This window comes from Myodes glareolus, chromosome 5 (genome assembly GCF_982192425.1).
Source record: "Myodes glareolus chromosome 5, mMyoGla1.1, whole genome shotgun sequence".
Lineage (NCBI taxonomy): Eukaryota > Metazoa > Chordata > Mammalia > Rodentia > Cricetidae > Myodes > Myodes glareolus.
Window position 1 is genome coordinate 88,136,310 of NC_142030.1, and position 22,151 is coordinate 88,158,460.

At 52.0% G+C, this 22,151-nt stretch overlaps 1 protein-coding gene across 1 annotated transcript in view; it reads left to right on the top strand.

The window, feature by feature from the left end:
• Positions 1–22,151, top strand: part of Igfn1 (immunoglobulin like and fibronectin type III domain containing 1) — a 31,827-nt gene that overhangs the window by 6,442 nt on the left and 3,234 nt on the right. The window contains exons 5-21 of the mRNA XM_087906653.1: positions 160–259; positions 1,570–1,614; positions 1,801–1,846; positions 2,428–2,605; positions 3,576–3,689; positions 5,077–5,245; positions 6,363–6,635; positions 7,353–7,402; positions 12,161–12,275; positions 12,778–12,902; positions 13,512–13,653; positions 14,002–14,301; positions 14,899–15,198; positions 15,707–15,880; positions 16,847–16,975; positions 18,916–19,218; positions 20,016–20,104. Coding sequence (XP_087762779.1) covers positions 160–259; positions 1,570–1,614; positions 1,801–1,846; positions 2,428–2,605; positions 3,576–3,689; positions 5,077–5,245; positions 6,363–6,635; positions 7,353–7,402; positions 12,161–12,275; positions 12,778–12,902; positions 13,512–13,653; positions 14,002–14,301; positions 14,899–15,198; positions 15,707–15,880; positions 16,847–16,975; positions 18,916–19,218; positions 20,016–20,104 — 2,652 coding nt within the window. The remainder of the gene's footprint in view (positions 1–159; positions 260–1,569; positions 1,615–1,800; positions 1,847–2,427; positions 2,606–3,575; positions 3,690–5,076; positions 5,246–6,362; positions 6,636–7,352; positions 7,403–12,160; positions 12,276–12,777; positions 12,903–13,511; positions 13,654–14,001; positions 14,302–14,898; positions 15,199–15,706; positions 15,881–16,846; positions 16,976–18,915; positions 19,219–20,015; positions 20,105–22,151) is intronic.

Below are 22,151 nucleotides of genomic sequence, written 5' to 3' on the forward strand. Positions count from 1 at the left end.
GCCCTGAGCCAGAGTTTGTTCTGATGTCTGCATTTCCTGATGAAGACTGTGAGCTCCATGGGGAAAGAGTTCATCTTCATGTTTCCAACACACAACCGTGTGTAGTGCACGCAGGAAGGGAGTGTTAGCCCTATTCCCTTGCCCTTGGCCTCTCCGCAGATCAACAAGCTGACTGGAGAGGACTCGGATCTGTACCACTGCAGAGCCGTGAATGCCTACGGAGAAGCCACGTGCTCAGTGAGGCTCACCGTCATCGAAGGTGGGCTTGTCCCTTGAGCCCATCAGGGTGCAGGGCATCAGCTCTCTCCAGAGAACACTCACAGAGGACCCACAGGATGGCGGGAGGAGAGGGAGGACCCGAGGCCATGCTGCTGTTTCCCCAGGACTTGCTGGAGCCCTGGTTCCACCCAGTGGCACTCAGTTTGTAACCGCCTGAAAGACACGCCTTCAGCCACACCTGTGGTAGTTGCTCTGAACAGGGCCACGCCCCAGGTGTTGGTTTCTAGTCCTGTCTTCTACACAGCTACTTTCTTTTCCCTCCTGGGTCTCAGTTTTCCCACTCTCCACTAGATATTTTGTATACGTCAACATCGGAGGGGACAAATAGGCAGCCTGAAGACTGAGTCCTATCTCACAGACGGTTTTTGTTTTGTTTGCATGCTGTTTGAAGACCCTTACATTTTTTTGGTGTGTAATAATTGGAAGGTTGATACCTGTTGAGGAAGCAAACCTAGTCCCTCAAGTAAGCTGACACATTCACCTTGCCTCTAAGTACCAGAACAGCCCAAGAAAAGTCCACGAAGTAAAGATACGGAATTGCTTCACAAAGTAAGAAATTCTGAGATTAAAGTCCAGGGTTCACTCTGCTGCTCTGACTGTCCTAGGAGAGCAGGCTCTTCTTGTCTCGCTGTTCTGCATTCTTAGCAGGCTGACTGATCACTGCGGATCCAAATTTAATCTGCACTTGAATAGGAAGAGAGGGAAAGGGAGGGGGGCAAGGACGCTTGCCTCTCTCCTCAAGGAAGCAAAAGTTCCAGACTCAAAAACTAGGCACATTGGTGTACATGTCACTGCCTAGAACTATGTCACATGGTAACTGTTATTTGCATGAGGAAAGCATGTTGAGTTTCCCCAGACCTTCCTTTGGAAGCAGGTGGCAAAGAAGAGGATTATGAATGACCAAGGGATTAGTCAAAAAGCAGAGTCTGGTGTGTTTGGCAGTTCGGGTCCTATCATCTGAACTGGCAACTCTCAGATGCTCTTTGGATGCCCTTGAATTTGCTGTGGTTGCCAGTGGCCACTTCCCTTCTCCCTGCCACTTCCCTGTAGACATGTGAGTTTCCGCCTTGTCCAATGATGCTCACGGTGAAGCTTTGAGGTATCAAAGCTCAGGGAAGACCCTCACTCTCATCTCTCCCTTCTGCTGAGATGTTGTGCCTTAAAGGACAGACCAGGCGGGAGGCCAGGGCTTTGGGACTTGGCCCCTTTCCCAGAGAGACCATCCAAGCGTCTTGCTTCTCTCCCTGTCTGTGCACACCACCTCTCTCCTCTCCTCCTTGGATGGTCCAGTGGGTTTTCGGAAGAACCGAAAAAGGCAAAAGGAACCTCAGGAGGGTATGTAGATTGGTCAGAACACCCCTCTGCGGCCTCTGAATGCTGCTCCCCATCTGGTATAACCACACACACCTTGTGGGCATTAGCGATTTATGGAAAAATAAAAATCTCAGATCATCAGCCCTGGACCAGATAGCCTTGCTTTGGACCCTACCTGGAACTCAAGGCGTATTCCTTGTTTTCTAGACCTCAAGCAAGAGCTGATAGACTTTCGGAAGATGCTGAAAAAGAGGTGGGTCTGGGGCTGCCTGGAGGATTTGGGAGCTCACAGGGTACCCACCTCAGCTCCTTCTATAAGCAAACTGGGCTCACCCTCTACTTCTGATTTAAAAAAAAAAAAAAAAAAAAAAGAGCCAGACTACCACTCACTAGTAGAAGGGAAGCCTGAAGAGCACAGATCTGGGCGTCCTGAATTTGGCCACTTTAAAGCTTTGTACCCCTGAGTCTTCCTTTCCCTCAGTCCCCTTTGCAAATGGAAGGTCCTGCGAACAGTGATTTAAAAATATGAGCTAAAGCAGCAGAACAATTCAGTCCTAACCTCATTGCCATCCAAAGACATTCTACTCAGCAATCAACACCGCCGGTTGTTAGGAGCCCAGAGTCTTCTATAAACTGAAGCCACGGGGTAAGGCTTGCCTAATCCAATGTCTAGGTCCTTTCATTGAGATCATGGTCTACCCCAGAGATTTCAGCCTCTGTGCCTGCTCTTCAAGTACGCACAGGACAGCTTCCCTAGACCACTCAGACTGCCAGGGTCAGCTGGTCAATACCTGGGACTCCTCTAGCCTCTGACCCACCAGCCTTGATCCCCAGGACCCCGCCTCCAGCCCCTGATAAAAAGATGGAGTCTGCGCAGGTGTGGCAGATGCTCATGACTGCAGACCGTAAGGACTATGAGAAGATCTGTATGCAGCACGGCATCGTTGACTTCCGTGGCATGCTACGCAAGCTGCAGGAGATGAAGAAGGACCAAGAAGACAGAGTGGCACAGGTATTCTGACCCTGCTCCCATCTCCTACCCAGAACACAAGGCCTGGAGGGCCCTCACACACCAGGAGCTGGCTTTGGAAAACCCAGGGTGGTAGACAATCATCTAGCCCCACTGAGAGGTTCTGCTAAGGATCCAGCCTTCTAAGCTTGCTCTGGGTTTGATACCAGGGCCTGATACTTACTACACTCTGGACTTCAGAAAAGTTAGGGGTTTGTTATCTTTATTTACTCATTTGTATAACAGTGTTTATAGCAAAATCTACCCTGTAGTTGAGAGGATAAACGAGAAAATGTGCTTATAGTAATTAGCCTAGTGCCTAACACATAGTAAGATTCTAACGAATGCCCCCATCACCACTGTCTTCATTATTATTATTGCCAGACTTGGGGACTTATTTCTTGAGGACTCTAATACTCTGATTCCAGTATCTTATAAACTACACAGGAAGTTCCTTATTGTGTCTAACTTGACATAAGTCTGTTATTTCCTTCTGGGGTAGGAAAATAACTTATTTTCATTGTTCTGTATGTAGCATTTTGAAGGTGTCTTCTCCAGCCTCCCAACTAGGGTCTCAGCTTTTCTTTCAATCCTTCTTACCTGTATCAATCCAGGGCCTAGCACATGGCTTTGCCTAGTGATGGCCACCTAATGTCTATCAGCAGGTAGACCAGATGGATGGACACCTAGAGCCTAGTACATGGCTTTGCCTGGTGATGGCCACCTAATGTCCATTAGCAGGTGGACCAGATGGATGGACACCCAGAGCCCTCTCCTGGTTTCCTTCTACACCTGACTTTTTTATCTTTGAATTTTCTTCCTTGAGGGTCTAAGTATCCTCACTTGAGAATCAATAAATTCCTGCTCTTCAGGGCCATTTTGTAGGCCAGGACTGAGACCAGATCTGCAGAGATTTGTAGTGCCCCATAGAGACTGCTTTGGAGCCCCCCTCATAGGTTTGTCTGCCCTCTAGTATGTCCACGCCATTGCCAACTTGAGACACATCAGGGTCACCAAGGAAGGGGTCGCCACGTTTGACCTGGAGCTGGATCTCAAGGACTTTGGGAGCAAGATTTACCTGTACAAGGTGAGGCTAGAGGACCTGATGGGAGGGAAATGATGGGTCCCATGGAACCATCTAGAACACCAAGGGGTAAGCATTCACCCGTGGGGTTTCCGGTTGGAGTTAGGTCATACTCTGTGTTGGACAGTCTCTAGACACTTCTTACCTCTCCTTGAGCCAGGCCTGTTACTCTATACAGTGTCTAATGCAGAGCAGGGTAAAGACAGAGAAGCCAGTACAGGTATGTAGGATTGGGCGATGCAACCCCTATGGTTCTTCTGTAGCCAAACTCACCCTGGATCCCGACTAGTTAGGATACTTTCCCTCCAAGGCTGAGCTGTCCTATTGCGGCTCTAGGTATAGCCTGGCTTTCTCATAAGTCAGGATACCTTTGCAGCTTCAGGGCTGTAACACTCACACTCGCTTACACCTCAGACTAAACATCTTTCCTGAGCTTCGGTCTCCTCATCCATGAAGTAAGGGATCAGAAGAGCTGTCTTATAGAATACCGCAATGCCCAAATGACACCATGCACCCTTGTCTGGCCTGCGACCTCGCTCCTCCCACCTGTCTCTCTTCTTCCTTGCTGCCCTTTTGCTGCTCCTTGGCCTTGTTCCTGTTCCTTCTCTGTAACCACCCCTTGTGCCTAGCATGCTCACCTCTGACATCCATGTGGTTAGTTTCCCTCATCCCCCTAGGTGCTTCTGCTGTGCTCCCTGCTCCTCCCTGGTGCTTCCTAGCCCCTTACCCACTTAGCTTGCTTTGTTCTCTTAGTTCTGTTTTTCCATATACAAACCGCTTACTCATTTATGGTGATTCTCCCCCATGGGGTTCTAGCTCCCCAGCGCAGGGGTCTTTGTTCTTTTTATTAGGATGTCTCAAGTACCTGAACACAGCAGTTCAGTGCCAGGAACACAGCAGGCGTCTGATAAGTGTTAGCTGTTGTTAATTCTCAGCAGGTAGGAAATAAATGTATGGCTAAGCAAGGATGATCATATGTATAAATGACTATGTTTTGTGCAGCCCTGAAGACATTTTCCGAACATTCCCCTCGGTGAATGAAAGAACTGGTCCCAGGTCATAGGGTCAGCTCTCCTGCTAACACACAGGGCTGTAAAGCAGCCCTCTTCCCAGCACAATCTGGACCAGCAATCTCAGATGTGTCTGCATCCACTCATGGAAAGAGGCCTGGACAGTCTTAGAACATACATTTCCACCTACTTCATGACCCCATGCCTTCACACCCAGGCTCTGATCTGTGCCCTGATCCCGCAACCCACATATCTTTTATGGATCGTGTTGTTTTTTACCCTGACCAGTAGAGAAAACTGTTGGTGGGTCGCCAGAGTGAGGCTAGGCTAGGAGGATCTTTGGACCCATGGAGGCCCTGAACCATCCTTTCTGACTTCAGGATGGTGAGATGATTCCCTATGGCTTTGATAACCAGACCAAGCACTGTCTGAGACGACTGGGGAAACGCTACCACTTTCAGATCCAGGACCTGCGGCCCGAGGACGCTGGCCTTTACCAGGTCATGGTGGAGGATGCTGTGGTCTTCTCCACAGAACTGGAGGCCAGCAGTGAGTATTCTTTGCCGCAGAAGTTTGGATAGAGGAGAGGAGACGGCCCATGCTGGTGCTCTGGAGGGGGTACATATGACGTGGCTGCCTTCCAAGGGCAACTAGGAGGAGGGATGCACCCAGATGTGTCTGCTTTGGTACCCAGCTGGGTTCTACAAAATGGGTCAGGGATACAGGCATATATGACATTTCCCTCAGACCTTCTGTCACAAACGAATATTTTCAAACCAGACCCAGATCACGGCCTTTTGTGATAGCATCATCCCTTCTGATAAATGTCCTTCTTTCCCACAACTCCCAAGCAAGGATTTCTACCTGGGCTCGCCAGGCCTGTGCAGCTCAGGTTGCTTCCATTCCTACTTCTTGTGTTCCTTTTCCACCTGGGAGTGCCCCTCCTTGAACTCTGCCCTGTGCCCACGAGGACCTGTATCTGCTTCATTTATAGAGCACACAACCAGGAGCCTCTTGGAAGGATAAGGGGAGGCCAGAGGATGAAGAAAAAAGTAAAGGGCATTCAGCAGGCCTGGAGTGTTAGGATGGGCTTCAAAAGCCCAGTAACAGTGTGCCATGGGCAGAAGAGCGTGGGCTTGAAGTGTCCAACTCTTAGTTGTCAGGATGAGACAAGTCATTTTTTTCATTTTTGGACCTAGCTCATTCTAGGCAAAGGCCAGTCCCTCAGCTCTTCATTCTATTTTGAGACAAGATCTCTCCAAACCTGTCCAGGTTGGTCACAAACCCACTATATTGCAGGCCACACATATAGCCCACTATATTGCTCCTGCCACAGCCTCCCCAGTAGCTGGGATTATCAATGAATAATAGTATATCAGTGAATAACCTAGATTGATACATTCCGTAAGCGTCAGTCTCCTTGCTTGTAAAAAGGGAATTTAAGATCATCCAGTGATCATAATATGATTACAGTCCCAAGTTTTATGTATGTACGGGCATACTGATGCCTTCAGTAAGGACCTGGTTATTGGTGGCTGCAGAAGATGGGGTAAGGGAGTAACCCAGCCAAGGTGACAAACTAGGTTTCTTAATTCCTAACGCCAGTGCTCGGACCTCCCTGTGTTGCATTGCAAAGGTGATGCCCCCCTTCCTGTTTCCATGGCAGCCATTCCCCCGAGAGTGGTGGTACCATTGGCAGAGGCCCGCTGCGAGGACCAGGGTGATGCTGTCTTTGAATGTACACTCTCCAATCCATGTCCCAATGCTGCCTGGCATTTCCAGCACCGAGCACTGAGGCTCAGTGACAGATACGAAGTCTCTGTGTCCCCTGATGGGCTAACCCACCGGCTGGTTGTGAAGGGGGCCAGTTGCTCAGATATGGGCCTCTACTCGTTGAACACAGGACTCCACGCCTCCAGTGCCTGGCTGGTGGTTGAAGGTGAGTGGTGGCCACACTTCTGAATTCCCCGGCCTTGGCCAAGACAAGGTCTCAGACTACGGACAGGAGATTTCCTCTGCTTTGTCATTTGCTTCTGCATGTTTCTCTCATTCGGAGAGAATGAGGAAAGCTCCTTAGATTAACTCTTGATCTAGTGCCACACAGCCTATTCATGGCCAGCCAAAACCAGCTGTATGTTCGCCATTAGATCTTTTAGGGTTACCCTGGGGTCTCAGATACAGGATGACCCCCAGGTTGTGGGCTAGTGCTTGTGGCAGTGATCTAATTTTGATGGGGATGAGAAGCTCCTGGGCTGGACCAGGAGATACCCTAGTCCCCCTAAGCATTGTCATCTGGGAGCAATGATCCCAGGAGACTGTGATCTGGCACAGGTGAGGGAGAAGGTAGGACAGGTGAGTCTTCTAAAACCCACAACAGCTTGAGAAGTTCACAGCTTGGCATATGTGTCAAAGCCATGGGACCATGTGGCAGGAAGGGGCGGCCTGCAGATCACAAGCCTGAGGGAGGAGGTGACGGGATGCTCTCTACCAAGGTGCCGGGGCATCCTTGTCTTTTCCTCCAATGGGCAGCTTCTCCACTGGGGAGGGTGAGGTCTAGGTAAAGCGGTCATGTTAGACAAGGACCTCCTTTAACAAGGCCTTTTCTCTTGTCTCTCTATGGGCTAATGACCTCGGTGTAATTAACACCTTACCGAAGGTGGGAAGGAGAAAGGCCCTCAGACCACAGATACTGACCACCGACTGCAAACTCCAGACGCTCTGGCCTCAGAAGCAGAAGACTCTGGGGGCATCAGCGACAAGGGAGGGCAATGCAGAGAGCAGGGCTCCCTCAAGGAGACTAGTGGGGCCCAGCTCACAGCAGGCCCAGATAGGGGTACCTTTGACAGGCAGGACTGGTCCTCGGTGGGAGGTGAAGGATTAGCTAATTCAGCCTGGGGCCCTGACCAGAACAAAAAAGGCTTTCTAGAAAGAGAGCCAGGCAGGTTCCCTTTTCCTGGGGACAGTCAGCCCCACAGAGAAGGAGACTGTGGTGGACACCTCCCTGGAAGGGGAGGGGACACAGAATCGGGTGTGGGCTTTGTGGAAAGACAACAAGATCATGGCAGAAGTGACAATAGGAATAGCAGATGGGGGACAGCAGGAGGTTGGGAGGCCAGCTCTAGTCACCCTCAGGATGGGAGGCTCGAGAGCAACAGAGAAGGAAGTGAGCCTAGAGAGGGCTCTGGCAGTGCACTGGACAGACATAGCCAGGGACAGCTCTGTGACCCTCACATGGGAGCTGGGGCAGCCCAGAGGGTGTTGTGGGGATCCCAGTCTGATGCTGAGGGGTTTCCACAGAAAAAGGGAGGAACAAAATTGTGGGGTGATCATATGGATGAAATGGAAGGAAGGGATTACCTGAGCAGGGAGAGAGGAACAGAGGCAGGATGGACTAGTGGGGCCTGCCTGGGGGACACAAGAAGCCGCAGTAGGCCAGGGAGTTATTGCGTCCCCGAGTTTCCTAGAGGAAAAGGTCACAGCCCCGAGGTAGGCATGGACCGTGAGTGCTGGGGCATTCAGGCAGGTGGAGATACCAGTCATGGAGGAGCTGGGGTGTACTGGGAGGCAGGGGGGTATCCAGAACAGACATCGGCTGGCAATGACACCCAGAAACCATCATCTGGAGGCAGGAAACTTCTGGGGTGCAGGAGTGGTGAGGCCAAGGCTGAGGGCTCTTTGCAAGGGGCAGGCGGTCACGGTGTTGTGGGAAGAGGCTATGAAACTGTTCCCGAGGGTCTAGAAGATCCCAGAGACTGGAGAGGTGGCCTCCAAGAGCTCCAGGGAAGGGATGGTCATGGCACAGCTGGACCCTTGGGCAGGATGGAGGAAGGCTCCAGAAATCTCCAGTTTCCTCAGGGCTGGACAGTGGGTCAGAGGGACACGGGGGATCCAGGCAGAGTGGAGTGTGAAAAGGTGGGTCCTCAGGGTGACACGTGGTCTAATCTCGGAAGAACTGGGGCCCACCTTGGGTCTGGAGTGCTGGGGTCCGGTGGGAAGGAAGGGAGCATGGATGGTTCCCAAGTAGCTGGACTGATGGTGTCTAGTCAGAAGATAGATGCCAGAAACCACAGGCTTGTTACATCTCCAGGCCTGGGTGTCCAGGGCTCTAGGGGAACAATGGGAGACGTGGAAGGATTAGGAGACCCAGGGGCAGTAGGATCCAAACCAGATTTCTGGAATGGATCAGAGAGATCCAGAGAAAAAGGGTCCAGAGGTGGGATGGACTGCAAGGTGGGCTTAGGCGGTTCAGGGTGGGCAGAGTCTAGGTATGAGGATGGTTCCAGGTGCTCTGAAGGCATGGGTTCTAGGAATGGAGCTACCTACCGTGACAGTTCAGGAGTACTAGACGGAACAGGAGCTGGCCTTGGCATTGATGGCAGAGCTACCTGTGAGGCACCTGTGGAGACAGAGCCTGGGGAATGGGGTACTCACAGGCATGGTTCGGGGGTGTCTAGGGGACTGTGGTCTGGAAACAAAGATCAGTGTAGTCCTGTAGGAAAGATGTCTGGGAGAGATGCCAGCCTCAGAAACGGCTCGGGTGGCCTTCGTGGGGCTCAGCATTGGAACGTATTTCGAGGTCAGGGTCAAACAGGCCCTGGTGGAGAACACTGCTCGGATGGTGACTTAGGGAGTCCTGGGACAGTGGAGTCTATGGGTAGAGATGGTGTGAAGGCCCCTGGGACAGTGGGATCTATGGGTAGAGATGGTGTGAAGTCCTCTGGGACAGTGGGGTCTGTGGGTAGAAATGGTGTGAAGGCCCCTGGGACAGTGGGATCTATGGGTGGAGATGGTGTGAAGTCCCCTGGGACAGTGGGGTCTGTGGGCGGAAATGGTGTGAAGGCCCCTGGGACAGTGGGGTCTGTGGGTGGGGATGGTGTGAAGGCCCCTGGGACAGTGGGATCTATGGGTAGGGATGGTGTGAAGTCCCCTGGGACAGTGGGGTCTGTGGGTGGAGATGGTGTGAAGTCCCCTGGGACAGTGGGGTCTGTGGGTGGGGATGGTGTGAAGACCCCTGGGACAGTGGGGTCTGTGGGTGGGGATGGTGTGAAGGCCCCTGGGACAGTGAGATCTATGGGTGGGGATGGTGTGAAGGTCCCTGGGACAGTGGGAAAGGTTGGGGACAGACACATGGAAGAAGAACCAGGGGACTCTGGAAGAATACATTCTTGGGGTCACCCTGGAGGTTATGAGGGCTTCAGAGTCCTGGGGGCATCTAGAGAAGGAGACTTTGAAGACGGTACTGGGGTTCCATTACCCATGGAACTAGGATCTCTGGGGAAAGGAGACAAGGAAGGAGATGGGGAGAGGATCAGGTTCCTTGGTGCCAGGACCTCTGGAGCTGGGACTGGGAATTTGGACAAAGCCAGGCACCCTGAGGCAGTATCTCCTCAGGCTGAGGCTGGCTCTGAAGGCCACTGGGCTCATATGCCTGGCAATGCATTTGGATACAGGAGTGGATCGGGAATTCCAGACCCTTGGGGGACTGGGGACAGAATAGCTTATGGAGATGGGTCAAGGGGTCTTGGTCCTGGGAGAGCAGGGTTAGTTGGTGAGGCAGTATTTAGAGATGGCTCAGAAGGCCTCAGAGGGATGGGACCAGCAGGTGGGGCCAGTTATAAAAATGCAACCGAGGGCTCTGGGGCTGTGGGATCAGGGTGCCATGTAGATTATAGGAATAATATTGGGTGTTCTGGAGTTGTGGGGTCAGGGAGTGAGGCAGGTTATAAGAATGACTTCCAGGGCCATAGGGTCAGGGAACTCAGGAGTATAGCAGGTCACAAGAATGGTTTAGGAGTTTCTGAAATTATTTCATTAAGGGACGCGGCCAGTTGTCGAGCTGGTCCAGAACATTCTGGAGAGATTTTGTCATGGAATGAAGCAGATTTAAAGGATGGTTTGAGGGAAACAGGAAGAACGGAATCCAAGAATGAGGTTGGCTATAGGGGAAGCTCAGTGGGGCCTGGGAAAATGAAGTCAGAGAGTAAAATGCACTATGTAGATGGTTCAGAAAAGGGGGGAGCACCAGGCTCACTGGTTACACCCAGAGAATGTGAATCCATGGGTCTTGGATCAGGATACAGGGTAACAGCAGAGGTAGGCATGAGCTCCAAGGATGAAGTAGAAAAGGGCAGAGGGAAGGGGCTTGCAGATGAGACATGGCCTGGGGTAGGCTCTGGGGTGACTGGAGTACTGGATACTACAGGTGGCATCACACACAGGGATAGTGCTATGGACCATGGGAATCTGGGGACACCAGGAAGGTCACATATCTTCTCAGGTGGGCAGAGTATCAAGAGCAGTCTTGGGGGCTGTGAACTCTCAGGAATCCCTGAAGAATTGGGTGCTATTGGTTCTATGGGGAAATCAAGTATCAGGGAACGAAAAGATGGTTCTGTGTTCCCAGGGTCTCCTAGAAACAGCGGGACTCTCAGTGAGGAGGGAGGATCTGCGGACCAAGCAAGAGCTATGGGGGCTTCTAGTAGAGGTGGAGGGACAGTGGGGGGTGAGGGTGGGGCCAAGGTAGCTACTCTGGAGTCAGGGAGTGATTCAGACTTTAATAAATTTGGCAGCTTGGGGACAACAGGCAGGTATAGAGTTGCAGGCCAAGGGGAAGCAACACCTCAGGATTGGGGAGACTCCCTGAAAAGCAGGAGGTGGGGAACCAGTTCTCAGAGCTTGTCAGGGCCAGGTCAGGTGATAGACCATAGCTATGGTCCTGGGAGTGAGACCAAGTCAATGTTGGGTCTTGACAGTGGGCAAGATATGGGCCACATTCAGGCTCCAGGCTGGGAAGACCAGGTTCAAGGCAGCTTCGGGACTTCTAGCTCCCTGGGGGAGAATTACACCATTTCCAGGCAAACCCAGGAGGAGCAAGGAGCCTCTAAGGGCAGGGGATATGCAACAGACCAGGAGGCTTCTGGTGAATGTGAAGGTCCAGGCTCTTTGGAAAGCAGAGGCCCAGGTTATAGAAGGGGCGGGGTTGGTTTGACAGAGGACTCAACTGTCCTAAGCAGAAGGAATTCTGCAATGGGTGGCGATGGTGTCATTTCAATACCCCAAGGGCCCCAGGATGAATTGGATAGTCCACTAGGCAGAAGGGACTTCAGAAGTGTATCAGGAGGATTCCAGGAGCCAGGTTGTCAACTAGCAACAGGGCAGGGAGATGGACAAAGGTCCCTCCAGGAGTGGGGGTCCTGGGAGGCTAAGACTGGCAAAGTCCAAGAATCCAGGGCCTCGAAGAAGTGTGACGGACATGGGGGGAAAGGCCTTGGTGGGTCAGGCAGAAAGTCTGGTCCCTGTGGAAGCAGGTGTCAGGCACAGTTTGGAACTGAAGTTGATTCAGCGAAGAAAGGGGCTATAGAGAGGGCCAGAGGCCTGGGGCATTGGACTAGTATTGAGGACAGAGGATCTCTGGAAGAATCTTGGAGTGAAGATGGGAGGCCAGACCCCCACAGGCATCTTGGCAGCAGGAGAGATACCCATGAGGGCAGGTCGGATGTCTGTGGCCAGGGACAAGATGCTACCCAGAGCCCCAGATCCAGATACAAGCCTGGCCCTGGCTCTTCTACAGAGGCCCGAGGTAGGTACCCCCGCTGGTGGTTCTCTTAGGGTAGAACCAGAGGGCAAGGTTGCTGGGTACTGGGCTGCCCATGTGCCAGTTCTGCTTTCAGCACAGGAACTGGTCCCTACCAGTGTCTCCATTTTCTAGGATTCCTTGCAGATTCAGAGAGCAGTCCCTCCTTTCCCTCCCCATGCAGAAGGAACCCAGGCTGTGTGAAACTCAAAGGTCGCCTGGGCTGGTTAATCTTGAAACCCTTTGTCCAAAGTCCCAGAGAGTTAGCCTGCCTCTGTGACTCGGAATACCTGTCTGTGGGACCGGGGGTGGGAGATGCTCTTCTTTACTCTTATATTACTCTTCTTTACTGTTATCTCTGCATCAGCATCAGCCCAGGTACTGGGGAAAGCAGGAGACCGGGCACTGATTTGGGCTGAGCCCTGTGGGCAGGACCATGGAACCTTCCAGAATTCAATGCAGGCCAGGGCGTAAGAGGCTGGACTTTGGGGACTTTGTGTCTCTCCAGGCTCCATGGACCACTTCTCTCAGGGTCTGGTTGATACGGAGGTGCAGCTGGGGGGAGCTGCCATACTTTCCTGTACCCTCACCAGTGACCTGGGGCCTGGCACCTGGTTCAAGGATGGAGTCAAGGTACTGATGCCTCATCCCTCATGTCTTTTCTTTCCTAACCAATGTGGGTGGGGCCGAGGAGCGTGGCAGATCAGAGAAGCAGAAGGAGGAGACTAGGCAGGAGTTTTCACTCTTCATTTACTGATATTTCTACTCTGACAGATGTTTAAACAGCTGGAGTGTGGTGGGTTCAAAATAAACACATTATGACTGTGTTACTTGTTCCAGCCTTGACCTAGCCTCTGCTGGCCTCCCTCAAGCCCAAATGCCCCTCTCATGAATCCCACACACCCTTGAAGGCCTTGCACAAGTGCATCGTCTCATCCTGACCAGCTGGGCTCACTGGTCTCCCAGAGTAGCCCCTCTGCCCCACCAGCACAGCACAGTGATGTCAGTGAACTCTGACCCCTAACCCCTGCTCTGCTGTTACGGGTTATGTGACCTCGGACGAGTGCCTCAGCTATAAAATAGGACTTCTAACAGCACTGGTCTCGAAAGGTGCTTTGGAGAGTTAGTGGGGGTGCTGGACACAGCAGCAAGTGGTGCTGGCCATTTAGTTCCCAGGGCAGCTATGAGGGACAAACTGGACAGGGTGGGAGCGGCTGTCTCCATGGTGATCCTTGTCTCCAGCTCCCTGCCGGCGATGGGGTCGCGTTTGAGCAAGATGGGCTCACACACAGACTGATCCTCACCCCCGTGGAGGGGACCCAGGCTGGGAGATACACTTTTGTGGCTGGCAGACAGCACACTGAGGCCAGCCTGACTGTTCAGGGTGAGGCCCAGCCCTTTCCTGCCCCATCATCTCTGCATCCGCTGAAAATGACCCTCTGTGACCCTCTGTGAAAGCTCTGAATTTGTGACTTGTCTCCAATATCCTCGGGTTTTTTTTTTTTTTTGAAGCCAACCCAAGTCTTTCCCAACCCAATATCTTATTTCCTTCTTTACCAGGAAGTTCTTGGTGAGGTCTGACCCTGGTCCCTCCTGCTGCAGACAGCCCATTCCCTTTGCTAGTCCTCATGAGGTGGGGTAGGGAATTCCTTCTCTGGGCTCTTTCCGAGATTCCCAGGGTCCCAGGGCTTGATCTTCTCTGATTCTTTTGTTCTTTTTTTTTTTTCTCCAGATCCCCCTACCATTGCCCCAGATGTGACAGAGACACTGAGAGAGCCCCTGGTGTTCAAGGCTGGGAAGCCAGTGGTCGTGAAGATTCCTTTCCGGAGCCACCTCCCTGTTCAGGCTATCTGGAGGAAGGACAGGGACGAGGTGGTGGGCAGCAACCACAGGGGCATCCAGGTGGCTCTGGGGGATGGCTATGCGCGACTGTGCCTCCCCAGTGCGTGCCGGAAGGACAGTGGCCTGTACAGCGTGACACTGAGCAGTGAGGGAGGCTGCGTGCAGGCTGAGTTCACCCTGCAAGTTATAGGTGCTAACCCTGCCTGTTCTCCATCTGAGGCCCCAGGGCTCTGTGGTCCCTGGTACTTGGTGCAGGCCTGGGGAGGGGCTCTGCTATCCTGACTCTCATTTGCATGGTAGCTAAGATTCAAACCTCTGCTTGCTTACATTTCTGTCCCCAGATGGCCCAGGAAGAAGAGTTTAGATAAGCCAGTGTCAGGTTGGTGGAGCACCTTGTTGAGCCTCTGTGAGCTCTCACATTCCAAATTCTGGGGAAGATGATCAGTGGAATAGTGGCCTCCAACTTGTACCAGTAAAGCCGGATTGCCTGTAGCAGAATGCTGAGCAAGAGCCTGTGCTGCTCACTGAATGGGGCTGCGTACAGGTTGGAGGTTCCATGGTATCTCCTAGGGCAGTACTGGGGAAGTAGAGACCAGGGACACCGTGAGACATTTGGAACCTCCTCATGAGCTGGCTCCTCACCTCTGCCTCTGGCTGTGTCAGAAACCATGCACATCTCTGGAGAGTCCACCCCTTTGCAGACTTATCCACCGAGGAGGGGTTAGTAACATGCCCCCTCAGTTTTTCTGACTCCTTTTTCCTTCTCTTCCTCTCCACGGGTCCTCAGACAAGCCTCAGCCCCCACAGGGACCCCTGGAGGTACAGGATTGCCACAGAGCAGGCGTCTGTCTCCGCTGGCGGCCCCCAAGAGATGACGGGGGGCAGGCCATACAACACTACGTGGTGGAGAAGCGGCAGGCTGGAAGGAGCACTTGGCTGAAGGTGGGCGAAACCCCACCGGACAGTACAAGCTTCACCGACACCAGCGTGGAGCAGGGCAGGAAGTATGCCTTCCGTGTACGGACTGTGACGTCAGAGGGAGCCGGGGATGCCCTGGAGTCTGAGGAGGTGTTGGTGGCTCCTGAGGGTGAGAGACCAGGTGGCACTTGGACAGAGGACTCCCTTGCCCTCTCTATTGTGCCCAGAGTACAGGCAGAGGGGTTGCCAGTTGTGCTTGGGGGCGGGAGGGCTTGAGACCTTCATAGAGCACAGTGGATACTCTTTACTACAGCTCATTTTGGGAATCTAGTAGCCTTTTAGGGCTCTTTCAAATTGAGGCACACAACCATCCCTGCCCCCTAGGACTGTATATTGACCAACATCTCTATCACATGCCCCAGTACTGAAACAAGCTATCAGTGGGTGCGGTTAGGAATCTCATAAGTGGTTCTAGACTCCAAGGCCAGAGAGCATGCTCTGTTTCATCATCTCTGTCCCAGAGCAGCCAGAATGGTGTCTTAGGGAAAGCTGGCTCAGCACTGGAACACCTGGAGTGTGGCAGTGCCACCAGACTCCCCATGCCTTCTCCAGCACTACCACCTTCCATGGGCTGGTGCTTGCCTCAATCTCTGCTCATTGGCACCCTCTGCCTTCAGCTGTCCCAGGGCCCCCGTCTGCTCCAGACATCTTGTCGGCCTCCAGCCAGAGCATCACTCTAGCATGGGTGGCACCACAGGGCCCTGGCAGTGCCCACATCTTGGGCTACCTGATTGAGAAACGCAAGAAGGGGAGCAACACCTGGATGGCTGTGAACGAGCAGCCTGTGGCTGGTGAGTTGACCTGAGGGCAGCTTCTCACCGACCCCAAGTTGCCTTAAAGCCCCTCCTGGTTCCAGACGGGATCCCTCTGCATTGCTGGTGCAGATCAGTTTAACGTAGTTGCTTTTCAGCTAGGGTGGTTTTGTCTTCAGAGGGGACATTTAGCAATGGCTAGAGCTATGATAGTCACAGTTGGGTGGAGAGTACATAGTTCTGACAACTTGTATGAAGAGGCCAAGGATGTTACTGAACATCCCACCCTCAAACCCCAGAGGATCATCCAGAAAAGTCTCTCAACAGAGCTGAGCTTGAGGTCCTCTGGGGTAGAAGTCTCAGACTGGAATCCAAGGTGAAGTTGTCCTCCCTGGCCCCTTCACTTCAGGCCTTGGCCACGGGCAGCCCACTTGCTCTGCAGAGCTCAGCTTCCTCACTGATAACAAAGATGGATGTACCCTGACCCTGTAGTTAGCATCCTAGAGACTAGCTGCTTTCTGAGAGAAGGAAGATCCTGGAAAAGACTTAGGATGGGATAGGTGTGAAGGACATTTCCAGAACCCTGTGCGTGGCTGTGCTCTGTGTGTACCAAGACCAGGCTGGGAATAGATTGTCAGGAGTCCTGCAATGTCCCTGCCATGTAGGAGTTAAAGCCCCTTGGGGTGCATGTCTTCACATCTCTAGGGCACCATTTAGTATTTATGTATTACAAGTCTGAAGCAGCATGAATCAGAAACAACAAAATGACGTCAAAGATCACCCAGCAAGGCTGTGGCAGGGACAGACAGGACCGGATGAAAACACCCTGACCACTGCTCTGTTCACCTTGGAAGCAGCTCTGGCACACCCGGCTGGGGCAATGCGATGCAGGAGGGTTGTCTTAGACCCCATGCTTGATCCTCTTCTGCATTTGGAGGTGCTGAGCTATGGCTCCATTTCCTGATCCCCACCATGGGAGACTAAAATGAGGTGTGGTCTCCACAGAAAGGAGGTGTACTGTGTTGGATCTGCGGCAGGGCTGCCAGTATGAGTTCCGGGTTAGGGCTGTGGCTCCCTCAGGCCCCGGAGAGCCTGGACCTCCATCGGATGCTGTGTTTGCTCGAGATCCTATGAGTAAGTAAGAAACCGATCCAGGACGTGGGGGAGGGGTGTGCAAGGGATAGCTCTGAATCTGAGACAGAAATTCATAGGTCAGAGGCAGTCCAGAGGGAGACAGTCAAGAGGGCTGGGAGTCAGGGTTGAAAGGCCACCAGGATGAGATGTATCTTAAAGGGTCTAAACTGAAATCAGACGGGTCCAGAGGCCAGGCATGAGAACTTCCCAAGATCATAGTATCTGCTGTGTGGCCTCTGGGAAGGTCAGTCTCCATGTTAGCCCAAAGGTATCACCCATGCCTGGGGAACGGGTGGCAGGAAGCTTCAGTTTTTCTACCGAATTCATGCTGTTCATCCCTTGTAAGGTGGCAAGCATTGTTCCAAGAGCTAGGAGCCCCCATCCCAGTCTCTGTCTTCGGTGGACAGACAGCCTAGACCAGCTTTCACCTATCTGTGGTCTCAGTAGCATCAGAGATGTCAAGAAACATTCTCTGGACAACAGAAATACCAAAGGGTCTGACATTAAAGACAGGTATGAGGCCAACCTCTCACACATCCATCCCCACAAGAAAAGCACCTTGACTCAACCCCTTCAGCTTCAAGTAGAGAATACTTCTCATGAAACCCCTATTAAAAGCTGTGCTCCAAGGCACAAAGTTTAGAAGGTTTAGCTGTGCACCTCATAGAAGCCTGCTGGTCAAGCCATCAAGGCAATAACACAGTGGAGGCACTTGTGGAATCAGTTGAGTGACTGACTCTTGGCACAACTCCAATAACCGTAGAATATTCTATAAGCTTACAAGGGATGGGGAGGTGAGCTAGCCCATGTGCCTTTCCTTGCAAATGGACCAGATCTATCCTGTTTCACCACTGATCACTGGCTCTCTCACTGGTGGTGGGGAATGGAGGAAGCAGGTGTTCAGTGTCTGCAGCAGCCACAGCAGTTGGCTGTATCTTCCAGACCGACTATGAGCAAAGGCTATAGATGGGAAATGTCACTTGGGATCATTGTTGTAGGATCTCAGGCCATATGTAGTGATGCACACCTGCAAGCCTCGTACTAAGGAGCTGAATAGCTGACACACAATTTAGATAGACAGACAGACAGATACATACAAACATACATACATATGCATACATATTCAGACAGGTAAAAAGGAAGGAAAGAAGGAAGGAAGGAAGGAAGGAGAGAGAGAGAAAAAGAGAGAGAGAGAAAGAAGGAGAAAGAAAGAAAGAAAGAAAGAAAGAAAGAAAGAAAGAAAGAAAAGAAGGAAGAAATGAATATCTTAAGCTTCACCTCAGAACTCCCAAATTAGATCTGTGTTTTTAATGAAGTCCCCCAATGATTTGAGTACATAGTCAAGACTGAGAAGCTCTCCCCTAGACCAGTAGTTTTAAACATCACCACATGCTTAGAAATACCAGGGCTTCCTTACCAATCCTGGTGCCTCTGCTGTACCCAGACTAAATAGGTAGACGCTGGGACTGGTATCTCACAGAGAATTTAATGTACAGCCAGCCTGGACCGCCAGAACACCACCCACAGTGTTCTATTCAAACCACACACATGCCATGTCTTATGCTTGTCCCAGGGTCCCCATGGGTAGGCAGAGCCGCTGCTGTTCCCATTTAACAAATGAAGAACAAGAAATCCGTGCTGGTGTTGTTCCCATCTAAGAGTTACAACTTAGCATAGAGACATAGAACTCCAGTCCCCAGAAACAATGGAGCACAAAATATTATCAACTAAAATACCAGCTTTCCAGGATAGTTAGGGGTTGGCAAGTTGGTGGGTGAGCAGAGGAATTAGCTAGGGACTCACATGCAGAGCTGGGGTACAATGCCAGTTCTAGGGAGGTTCTGCAGAAGCCCCTAAGTAAGAGAAATCCCAAGCCCCTGGCAGGAAGACTCCTCAGGGGGAGCTGACACATTCCTGAAATGTCCACGGTACTTGACCAGGACCTCCAGGGCCTGTTCGGGATCTCCGGGTTACAGACACATCTAACACCAGCATCACCCTGAGCTGGACGAGACCAGACACCCAGGATGATGATGAAGCCCAGGGGTTTATCGTGGAGTTGTGTGGCTCAGACAACCTTCAGTGGAGGCCATGCCATGTGGGCACTGTGCCAGGCACCACCTTTACAGTCAAGGGGCTACGGCCCCACGAAGGTTACTTACTGCGGGTGACCGCAGTTAATGATGGGGGCCACGGGCAAGCCACTTGCCTGGACTCATTGGTTCATGCCATGCCTGCTGCTGGTGAGTGTCTCCTCCTTCTCTACCCTGAGTGCTATTGACCCTTCTTGAGAGGCACTGCTGTGCGCCATCAGCTGCCTTCTTAACAGAGGGATGGCACTGAGCCTTGCACCGGGGGCACCCCTCTTAGGACTGCTTTCTCACTATAGCCCCGCCCGACATGATTAATATTTTTGATCCCTAATTTTCAGAGATGGAAACAAAGGTCCAAGATGCTTTGCCCAAGACATCACCATTGTTATGACGCAGGGCTAGAATGGAAAGCAAGTGGCTCCGAGGCATGGGCGCTACTTAGAGGTGGCACATGCCCAAGCTCCCTGTTTTTGCGAGTTGATTGTGTTTCCCTTTGGGCCTTAATTGCTGGAAGTAAATCCTCTCTCTGTCTTTGTGAGCTGTACCAACTCACCCTAGCTGTCACAGAGCAATAAGAAGGCAATTGCAATGGAAAGCTCAGAGCTTCCGAGTCCAGGATCTTAGCCTCTTGTCCTGGCTCTGTTCCTGACTTGATGTGACCAGGAAGGTCACTCTCTGACCCAGGCTAATGGTCTCTCAGACAACAGTGTGGCTGTCCCCGGGATCCTTGCTCCAGATTACCTGCAGACTAACCCTGGTGGCAGTCTCGTCTCTACTTCTGACCCTCTCAAAAGACTGCCCCGTCAGCTCCTGGTGTTTCTTCCCCATGCACCCCGCCAAGCCCTCTCCATCTGGCCCTCACACTGGCTCAGCCTTCTATCTACACGCTGGGTGTCCTGAACTGGAAGCCATTGTGGAGAGAGGTGACAACATTTTGTTTGTTCTAGTCTGTCCCAAGTTCCTCATGGACTCAAGTACGAAGGATACACTGATGGTCAGGGCTGGGGACAGCATTCGAGTTCCTGTCTCCTTTGAAGTGAGTATAACTGGAAGGGTGTGTGGCGGGGAGGGGGGAGTGGGGGCCCCAGAAGGACCAGAAAACTAGACAGTCTTGGGGATACCTTTCTTCCTCATTGTCCTTTAGCCCTAGTCACACACAGTCTTGGGCTTGTGTCGGAAGTCAGGCCCAGTGTGAAGTGGGTAGGAAGGAAGACGGTTCTTGAAGCCACAGCTGGCATCAGCTTCTTGGACGCCATTCTACTTTCCTGTACAGGATACACTCCCCTCTAGTGGTAGCTTCTGATACTGCACCTCCACATTAGTGCACCCCTCCCCTCCCCATCATTCATCTTGGTCTGGAGCCTGCGGGAGCCCAATAGGGTGCATAACCATTTTTGTCTTTAGAATTTATTCTTATGCACATGATCCTAAGCCAATATCAACAGCACCTGTCTGTACGTACAGTAACTAGTGTAGTAGTTAAAAACAGACGGTCCCGTGTCATCATCCGTCACTAGTTTAACTCTGGACAATATCTTACCCCTCGGTGTTTAAATTTCCTCATCTCTCAAACAGTGTGGAGCTGTTTTATCTCCCCACTGAGCTGACCAAAAGGCTGAGACAGTGATAGCAGTAACCCGGGCCTGTTCTCTGTGCTTTCCGTGTGGTGCTAAGGCACGGCCTGAACCCTCGGAACACTCCCATGGGTAAATCAGTGTTCCCTGAGTGCCCAAAGCAGGGGCTCCGCAGGCAGCTGATAGGATCGCCATTCATCCTGCAGCTGGAGGTACGCCCCGACTGAGAATGGTCACTGTTAGGTCACAGGCCGGACACTTAGGATCTGATCCCTCTGAGATCAGATATACACCTTGGGGAAATCAGGCCAGGTCTCCCTACAGTGTGGCCCTTCAGACAAAGCCAATAGCTCTTGCTCTGAGTACACAGATCTCAAGGGGGAAGGAGAAGCAAGCTCAGCCCCCAAAGACAGAAACGCAGAGCATCTCCTGGAGAGGGTTTCTCTAGAGCGTTGCCTCCTCATGCTGACCCTGGGGGACTTACTGGCTGAGTCTCCTGCTTTCACGAACCGTCTCTCCTAATGTTCCCACAATACCTAACGAAGGCCCACCGTGCTGCCTCTGGTATACGGTATCATTCCTCTTAATGTTTTCCCACCGGAAGCCTTGATCGTGACCCTTGTGACGATGAGGGTCTCTCTCTTAGTTAAGCTCAAGGGCAATGTCACGTCAGCTCCTTCCCTAAACCTGCCCTTCTCCTCACCTTGACCATTGTCACAGTTCTAGGCGAGCCTGCATCATCTACTTTCTGCAGCCTTCCTCTTGCTTGCAGGAATTTCCAACTCATCCCCTAGCTTGCTCGGGCACCAGGGAGGGAGGACCCATTCCCAGTTAGTCTCCTCTCGTTTCCACCCTGTATCCTATGTGAATCCAGAGCTGCCGTACTGTCCCGGGAACATCTAACATGGCAGCACACTCGGAGTGAAATCTAGATGTCTACATGTGTGTGGGACTGAGGCTCGGCACAGTGTCACTGCGTCTCCGGGCTAAGCTTCCCTTCCTATCCCATCATCCCACACACCTACCGGCTAACCCCACACTTCACCACCTCCCCAATAACCGATTCCTAACCAGGTACTTGTCCACCTCCAAGTACTCGGGCACATCCCTCCTGACTAGAATCCTCTTCCTGACCTTCTTCATTAGGCCCAGCTTACCTGCTTTGGGTTTTACAAGAGTTCCTCCATAAAGAACAATGATGGGGAGGAAGGAATCCCAAAGGACAGGGAGCAAGCGAGGCTAGTGGCCTTGAGGGAAGAAAGAAAATAAGATATCTCTCTCTTTCTCTCTCTCTCTCTCTCTCTCTCTCTCTCTCTCTCTCTCTCTCTCGTGTGTCTGTGTGTGTGTGTGTGTGTGTGTGTGAGAGAGAGAGAGAGAGAGAGAGAGAGAGAGAGAGAGAGAGAGAATGCACATGATATGAAAGCAGGAAGAGTCTGATATCAGGAAGGTACAGTGATATATATATATATATATATATATATATATATATATATATACATACAATAAAAT